The 8,804-nt window shown below is 56.6% G+C and overlaps 1 protein-coding gene across 3 annotated transcripts in view; it reads right to left on the bottom strand.

Moving 5' to 3' along the window:
* The window catches only part of CAPN15 (calpain 15), a 16,362-nt gene that overhangs the window by 2,271 nt on the left and 5,287 nt on the right, over positions 1-8,804 (bottom strand). For all 3 annotated transcript variants that reach the window (XM_005870364.2, XM_005870363.2, XM_005870365.2), the window contains exons 2-9: positions 3,855-5,301; positions 2,722-2,930; positions 2,459-2,642; positions 2,159-2,382; positions 1,237-1,362; positions 1,004-1,156; positions 409-570; positions 7-239 (exon numbers count right to left, since the gene is read on the bottom strand). In XM_005870364.2, coding sequence (XP_005870426.1) covers positions 7-239; positions 409-570; positions 1,004-1,156; positions 1,237-1,362; positions 2,159-2,382; positions 2,459-2,642; positions 2,722-2,930; positions 3,855-5,301 — 2,738 coding nt within the window. The remainder of the gene's footprint in view (positions 1-6; positions 240-408; positions 571-1,003; positions 1,157-1,236; positions 1,363-2,158; positions 2,383-2,458; positions 2,643-2,721; positions 2,931-3,854; positions 5,302-8,804) is intronic.

Raw genomic sequence — 8,804 nt, 5'->3', positions numbered from 1 at the left:
TGTTACCTTGGGTGGCGGCCAGTGGGCCCGGCGTGGTGGGGCTCCAGTGGTTGAAGGCACAGCACACCACGGCGTACTCGCCGGGCTCCAGCATCACGTCACAGTTGACAAACTTCTTGACAGCTCGCTTGCTGTGGGCCAGCAGGCGGCCCAGGCTCAGGCGGCCACCGCTGCCGAAGGAGGCTCGGAATACCAGGACGCACAGGTCCAGGAGGTGGCTGTCAGCCGAGTCCGCGCGCCTACAGCCAGACCCAGGAGGGGTCACGGGCAGCACCTGCCGTCTGTGGCTCTACTGCCCCATGGCCCCACCCTGCCCCGTTTCCACAAATCCCCCAGATCCGCCTGCCCACCCCAACCAGTGCTCTAGTCCCACCCACCCTCTCCCCCACAGACCACAGCCTCCCTCACCTGCTACCCTCCTGGAAGAGGGCAAACTCCAGGGACGCACGCTCCAGCACGGTGAGCGCTGTCACCCCGACAGGCCCACTGGCCGAGCTGGGGAAGCAGCCCTGCACCCGCACCTCCTGCCAGTCCGAGTGCACTTTGCAGATGTCCACGGAGTCGAAGTACCTGAGCAGTGAGCGGACAGCCCACTGAGCAGCTCCAGACACAGGAGCCGTCCCCATCAGGGGTCCAGGCACCTCCCTAAGCCTCTCCCCCTCCCCTCTCTGCCCCACTGTGCCCTGGCCACTTCCTGGGACCAATGTCCTAAAACCCTGGTCCTGGCTGTTGCCCATGAACACCACTAGGAGGCCCCATGCCCAAGGATGACCCAGAGAGGAAAGAGTCCTGAGGGCAGAACCCAACGCCCACAGTCTCTCTCATCACCCCCACCTCCGCCTCAGGTCTCAGAGGGACAGGCCCGGCTCCCCAGGTAGGACACACTGGGTCAGGGCAAGGGAGTGAGGGCAGCGACAGGTCAGGTGGGCCTAAGTGAGGGTGGCTAGAGCACAGGTGGCCATGAGGTAGACATCGGACGCCCACTGCTGCAGAGTCCAGGTACCTGATGAAGTCGCTGTACTCCATCCAAAAGACACCTTCACTGCTGCCGTGCGGCATGAGCTCACCACGCAGATGCCCTGGCCAGTGTGGCCACTCATCCGACCAGCTGCCATTCCAGGAGAAGCGGCCCCATGGGTTCCGGAGGCGCAGGAGCCTGTGGACCATGGGGCTGAGGGCCATGCTTCCACCACACATCCACATGCCCTGGCTACCCATGGCCGGCCCAGCTCCTACCTGGAGCCCTGGACATCACGGACATCCAGGATGGAGTAGGCGTGGCGGGGGCGCAAGCCCAGGCTCTCGTAGGCAGCATCGTCCACCTTCATGTTGCCCCCCCCACAAGAGGCGCCCATGAGGAACCTGTGTAGGCAGAGTGGCCTAGCTGACCGGGCAGGCTTGCTGACCTGGGGTTCTTAATGATGGGGCCCCGTAGGAACCAGGAGCCTCATTCACTGAGGAGGGCTCACTCACCAGGGGACTTGTTACCCTGAGGGTGGGGGTCCTGCCTGCCTGTGGGGGAGTGCAGGTCCCAGGAACACAGGGAAGACACACAGGACTCAGGAAGTGTTGGCCTGCTCCCTACACAGTGGCCCAAGAGCTCACAGGGTTTGGGCTGGGAGTCGGGAGGCCTGGGTCCCATCAGCTCAGGGCCACAACTTCCTGAGGGGAGGGGGCGGTGGTCATGCCCAGTACCAGCTGAGAGCAGGGGGTCTCAGCACCAACAAGCCATCTCTCTCGGGCTTAGGATTTGGGGCCTCCTTACAGACACGCTGGCCAATGCGTGCGGGTCTCAGAAGGCAGCCCACTTCCCCCGGGTGCCTCCATGGGCTAGCCCCACAGGTCTCCAAGCAGGTGCTGATGGTCATCATGGCCCAGGTCAGGATGAGGCCTGCTAGGTACAGGCTGATCAGCAGTATTCTGCCTACTGCCCTGGACTGGCAGGTGGGACCCATGAGCCAGCAGTGGGAGATGACAGGGCTGCAGGCCAGGCCTTCTAACTAACTGTGGTCAGCCCACATTGGAAACATCTTATGAAACACAGGCTGTCGGTCAGAGGGTACTTGCCCCTGAGTAGCCCACCGCTCCAGGCCCCGCCTGGCTGTCCCCTTGCCTCCTCTCCCAAAGCTGCCGCCGCTGCAGCACCCGCCCCTCTTACCCAGCCTCCTTAGAACTCAGCATTTTGGCCCAGATGAGGTCAGTGTCAACGGGTTCCTCTCGGGGGTTAGTGGAGCTGACCTGCAGCGCCAGGCTCTCACAGGGGGCCCCGGTGAGGGTGGCCAGGCCTTCGATGGCGCGCCCTGCCTGGAGGGCAAAGTAGGAGCCGTGCAGCTTGGCCAGCGCCTTCTCAATGAGGGCCACCCACAGCTGCTTCCGCTGGGCCTGCAGGGAGGGGCCGAAGTCACGAGGCCCACCGAGACCCTCCCCTCGCCCACCCCACGCCCATCCTCCCTACCACCTGCGAGAAGAGGAGGAAGCCGGCCTCGTCGCAGGGCAGCATGTCATCCACCAGCACCGTCGTCCACGTGCCATCCTTGCAGAGCCGCACCTGGTAGGCGCCCTCCGGGCACAGGCTGCGTGTGACCATCACCCGCTCAACCAGGTCAGGCCGCTCAGCCAGCACAGCTAGAGCACTCAGGAACCTGTGCAGAGCCGGGGCCTCACTAGAAAGCACGACCAGACTGTCCCACCACCCGGCCTGAGCAGATACCCCAAACTCACCAGCAGTTGCCCAGCAGCCCCTGTAGGATGTCCGAGGGTCGGAGAGTGTGGAACACGGACCAGGAGGTGCTGTGGTCCCTGAAGACAGAGCAGTTGATCTCGTGGGGCCGCAGCCACTGTCTCACGCGCTGCTGGACACTGTCGCCTGCAGGGAAGCCCACAGACTTGGGCCCGGGTGGAAAGCTGTCATCCACGAAGTTCACGCCGTTCTGCAGAGACCATAGCCACATATGCTCAGGCTGAGTTGGGCCGCCCCAGGCCCGAGATGCACCTCGCTCCACCTGGCAGGCCAGGACAGCACCCTGAAGATGCTACCTGAGTCCCAGAGGAAAGGGGGTAGGTGTGTGTGTAGCTCCCCTGACCTGTGTGGTGAACTCAGCTGTGCAGGCATGGGGGACTGTAGCCAGCCATGTCACTGAAGCCTGGCGACAGGTCAATGGGAGGTATGTGTGCCCCAAGGAAATGGTGAAGCCACCAGCCTGGAGGCTGCAGAGGTGGAGGGCATGGGGCACAGGGAACCGGGCAGCCTCCCCAGCTAGTCCATGGCCCACCACTTAAAGGCCCAGGAAGAGAGGTGGGAGGACCCAACTGGGATGGGGAAGGCAGGACACAAGACCAGATGGGCCGTGAGGGTGGGTTATTGGCAGTGACAGGGGCAGCAGCCCCCCTCCCCCAGTTGACCTGAGGGTGACACTATCCTGGGCTCAGGCCTCCCACAGCTCCAAGGGCAAGAGAACCCCGAGTTTTGGCCATGTCTCCACAGCTGAAGGAAACACAGGGCCTGCCTGTTGGCAGGAAGCCTGTCCCCACCTCCTTGTGGCTTCAATGTCTATGGGAAATCACACCTGAGAGGGGTCAGGACCACAGACTAGGAGGCCATGGACTCTTGTGGGCAGAGAGAAAAAAGGGACAAGAAGTGGATAGTGGGGGCCAGTCCCTCTCAGGTGAGGGGTGAGTAGGTGCCAGGCTAATGCTCAGAGCTCGGGGAAGAGAATGCTGCCTCTCTTCCGCTGGTCCCTCCCTCTCCGTGGCTAGAGAAGGGCCTGCAGGGAAGGACAAAAGATGCAGAGAGAGGCCCATGGGAAGGGGAGCATCAGCCCTGGTGGGTGGACCACTGTCCTGAGGGGACTCACCTCCCGGCAGAAGGCCACGATGTTCTCCCAGAGGGCCTTGGCCTCGCCCTCGTCTGTCTGCCGCCGCTTCTCCACAAGCATGCTCTCCCTGCGCCTCAGGGGCACAGCACCCCTGCGCTGGGCCTCCAGGAGCTGAGGCGTGTGGCAGGCGGCACAGTGCTTAGCCCGTGGCCCATTGAGCAGTGTGCAGGCAGGGCAGGCCCACTGGCCCGGGCGCTCAGGTGCCTCAGGAAAGAGGCGGCTGGCTTTGTGGGCAGTGCAGAGGCTGGGCTTGTCGGCGCTGCAGTCAGGGCAGCGGACAGGGGGCTCGCTGTGCTCCTGGAAGCCATGTAGCTTGGAGCAGCCACACGCAGTGCACCTGGGGGCCACTGTGGGGTTCTTGAGTGTGCACTTGGCGCACGACCACGTGGTGAAGTCGGGGCTGGAGGGGCTGGCCGGCGTGTAGCGCACGGCATCGCCGGTCAGGTCGATGACGTCGCTGCTTGGAGCGGCGGCACAGGCTTCGCACAGGCTGGAGGGGCCGGGGGCCGAGCAGGAGATGCAGCGGTGCAGCACCGAGCCGCCCTCGGCCTCCTCCTCCTCCAGAGCGCTCAGCCGCTTGCCTGACAGCAGCTCTGCCAAGCGGGAGGCCCCAGTTGAAGTCCACCCTGGGCTCTGGGGAGGCCCCTTAAAGCCAGCAGGGGGTGAGGGCTGGGTGGCCTCAGGCACCGGTGGCTGCAGCTGGGGGGGTACCTCACGGCGGCTGCGAGGCACAGGGTTGTTCTGCAAAGTGGGCAAGAAGGGGCTGAATGGTGGCACCCGGGGTGGCTCCTGGTCAGCAGCAGAGGGAGGGTCGGCCTCAGCACCTTCCCCCGGCTGAGGTGGGGCAGGTGTGATGTGGAAGCCGGCGGGGGCCACAACTTCAGGGACCACTAGAGCCTCAGGAGGAATCCTGGGCAGCGAGAGTTTCCGGGGGCCGCCACAGGCAGAGCAGGAGCTGGCGACGGGAGTGTTGTGCAGTGTGCAGCGAGGGCAGGCCCAGCCGCTCCCAGGTTCTGCTGCCCCGCCCTCCTCCTCGGGCCGACCCACAGCTGGCTCCGTGGTCACTAGTTCTTCTGTCTGCACTGGACCCGTCTCCTCCTTGCAGCTGCCCTTGGGCTCCACCAGGATGGTGGGTGGCTTGGATAGGACCCCGTTGATGACTGGCAACAGGGAGGTACCAGGCACGGGCTCTGGGGCAAAGCCACACACCTCGCAGGCCTCCTTGCCCAGGAAGTTCCGGAATGTGCATCGGGCGCAAGACCATTTCTGCTCCTCAACGCTGAGCCGCAGGATCTGGTCGAGATCAGGCTTGTGCCGGGGGGCCTCACAAATGGAGCACTGGCGCTGGCCGGCCGGGTTCAGGAAGGTGCAGCGCGCGCAGGACCACTCTCCAACCGTGGCCATGGACCCGGGCGAGTGCGTGTGGCTGCAAGGGAAGGCCCCAGTCAGTAGAGGCCCACAGGATGGGGCCCAAGTCTCCACCTGGGACGAGGGGGGTCAAGCCAGCAGGATCTGTGCCTTTCTGGGTTGTGACAGACATCATGCCTGTGAGGGGCTTGAGGACTCTGAGGAGTAAGAGGCCCCCCAAAGCCTCCGAAGAACCCCATAGCTCTGTCCTCAAATCCTTTCTGGAGGGGTGGACCTGTGGGCATAGAGGAATGGGGCTGAGCCACACCATCTCAGTAACCACAGGGCTCTGCTTGTTCTGTCACAGGGAAGAATAGGACTGTACTTGCTCCACAGGATAAAGGGCATCAACAGAGCACCCACAGTGAGCATCATGCCCTGAGGTGAAAGAATGCATGCTTTCCTCCAGGTCAGGAACTCAGCAATGCAAGTCAACATTATACTGGAGATCTAGCCAGTACAATTAGGCAAGAAAAAGAGATAAAAGGCATCTAATTGAAAGGAAGAAGTAAAACTATCTCCATTTGCAGATTAAATAATCCTACACAAAATCCCAAGAATCTACAAAATAAGAAAACAACTACTAGAGCTAATAAATGAATTCAGTAAAGTTTAAGGCATGAGATCAACACACATAAATAAGCAATATTTCTGTGCCAGCAGTGACCAATCTGAAAAGGAAGTTAAGAAAACAATACTGCCCTGGCCAGTGTAACTCAGTGGTTAGAGCATCGTTCCATATACCGGAGGGTCATAGGTTCAATTCCCGGTCAGGACATATACCATGTTTTGAGTTCGATCCCTGGTCGGGGCACATGCGTGAGGCAACCAATCGGTGCTTCCTTCTCACAATGGTGTTTCTTTTTTTCTCTCCCTCTCCCTTCCTCTCTCTCTATAATCAATGAAAAAGCATGTCCTTGGGTGAGAATAAGGAAAGAAAGAAAAGAAAGAAAAGAAAGAAAAGAAAGAAAGAAAGAAAGAAAGAAAGAAAGAAAGAAAGAAAGAAAGAAAGAAGAAAGAAAAAGGAAGAAAGAAAGAAAGAAAGAAAACAATACCACTTAAAATAGCACCTAAAATAAGAAAACACCTAGGAATAAATTTAACTAAGGAGGTGAAAGACTTGTATTCAGAGCTACAAGAATTGCTGAAATTAAAGACCTAAATAAATAGAAAAACATCCTATGTTCATGGATTAAAAGACAATATAATTATGATGACAATACTACTGAAAGTGATCTATAGATTCAATGCAATCCCTATCAAAATCCCTATGGCTTTTTTTTTTGCAGCCATGGAAAAAAGCTGCTTCTAAAATTCACACCATATTACAAGAGCTCCCAAGCGGCCAAAATAATCTTGAAAAAGAGGTAGAAAGTTGACAGTGTGGTACTGGTGTAAGGACAGACTATATGTCTATACTATGTGGTTTTTATGACCAATGGAACAGAATGGAGAGGAGAGAAATAAACCCTCACATATATGGTTGAGTGATTTTTTAACAAGGGTTCCAAGACCATTCAATGGGGAAAAGATAGTCTTTTTAACAAATGGTGCTGGACAACTAGATATAAACACTAAAGAATGAAGTTGGGCTCTTAGCTCACAATGTATTCAAAAATCAACTGAAAATGGACCAGTGACCTAAATGTAGGAACAAAAACTGCAGAACTCTTAGAAGAAAACATAGGTAAAATTTCATGACCTTGGATGTAGCAATGGATTAGTTGTTATGACACAAAAGCATGGGCAAATAAAGGAAAAAAAAATGGACTTAAAAAAAAAAGTGAAAAGACAACTTGCAAAATGGAAGGAAATATTTTCAAACTGTATTATCTGATAAGGGTCTTGTATCCAGAATATGGAAAGAACCCTTAAAACTAAACAACAAAAAACAACCTGTTTTAAAAATTCACAAAGGACTTGAATAGACATTTCTACAAAGAAGATACACAAATGGCCAATAAGCACATGAAAAGATGCTCATCACTAGTTACCAGGGAAACGCAAATCCAAACTTGCTGAGACACCACTTCACACCCACTAGGATGGCCAGAATCAAACCTGCTGGTAAGTGCTGGTGGAACTGTGGAGAAACTAGAGCCCTCCCCTACATTGCTGACGGGAATGCAAAATAATAGTGCAGCCGCTTGGAAAACAGTCTGGCAGTTCTTCAAAAAGTTAAGTTGACCTACCATATGACCCAGCAATTGCACCCATGGGTATCTACCCCAAAGAATTAAAAAGTAGTATTCTAACAAACACACACACACACTCTCTCTCTATTCATAAGAGCCAAAGATGGAAACAACCCAAATGCCCACCAATGAATAAAGAATGAAATTCTGGCGCATGCTATAACATGGATGAATCTTGAAAACATGCTAAGTGAAAGGTGCCAGACACAAAAGACTACATGTTGTATGATTCCATTTATAGGAAACGTCCAGGACAGGTAAATCCATGGAGGCAGAAAGAGGACTGGTGGTTCTAGGGGCTGGACAGCAATTGTATGATGGGCACAAGGTTTTCTTCTGGGGTGATGAAAATGTTTTGGAAGTAGGTAGAAGTGTAGAAGTGATGGCTGCACATTGTGAATTTACTAAGTACCACTGAATTGTTCACTTTGAAACCGTTTTGTTACGTGAATGTCATCACATAAAAAAAGCTTGAGTACATGAGAGGGCAAGGGTGTGCGTGGTCATCTCCAAGCTGGCTCGCAGCTGCCTCTCTGCTTCTGGAGTTTCCAGGGACCCCCTGGGTAGGAGCCCATTCTGACACGTGCTGAGGGTTACAAGTATCTGACCATAAAATGCAACCTAGCAGTGTTCGCAGCACCCACCGAGTACATTCCTGCCTAGCGGAGGACACAGCCCTTTATCCCTATGCCAAGGCCCTTGGACTGACCATCTCCAGCCATGGGTAGTGACCCATCTGCACTTCAGCAGCCCCTGAGCTCTGCAGGGGCTGAGTACTTTCCACTCATCTGCCCACTTGGACCACTGCAGGCCCAGTTCTGCCTGGCAGAGGTTCAAGGAGGCAGCTCAGTGTCTTGAAGCAACATGCAAACCCTCTTCCTCTCGTAGCCCGTGTCCCAAGGTGGTGGGGGCCAGGCTGCCGAGCCTGGGGAGAGCGAGTGTTTGTGGGGAAAGGGGAGGGACACCAGTGTCCTGAGCAGCCTGTGCCAAATTGCTAGCTACAGCCGGACCTGAGAGATCCTGTGTGCAGCAGGACACTGCCCTTCTGGGATGGATGGCGACTGGCTGGGGGAAGGCACCTGGGTGTGGCTGGAGAACGGATAACACTCAGGGTGGGCTCCACCCCATCCGGAGCTTCTATCCCAGGAGGCCTCTGGCTGTGCATCAGGGGGTAGGGAAGCTGCTGTCAGACATACCCAGGACAGCTTTACACCTCAGGGGTATGGCAGACCCTCAGGCCCTGGTCCTGGAGCGGGGCCCCCAAGGGAGCCTTGTACCACAGGCCAGGTGTGGCCAGAGGACACGGAGGTGGGAGTCAGGAGACCTG

This window comes from Myotis brandtii, unplaced genomic scaffold, assembly GCF_000412655.1.
Source record: "Myotis brandtii unplaced genomic scaffold, ASM41265v1 scaffold317, whole genome shotgun sequence".
NCBI lineage: Eukaryota > Metazoa > Chordata > Mammalia > Chiroptera > Vespertilionidae > Myotis > Myotis brandtii.
Note: the sequence above shows the minus strand (reverse complement) of the source record. Positions and strands in the feature narration are given on the sequence as shown.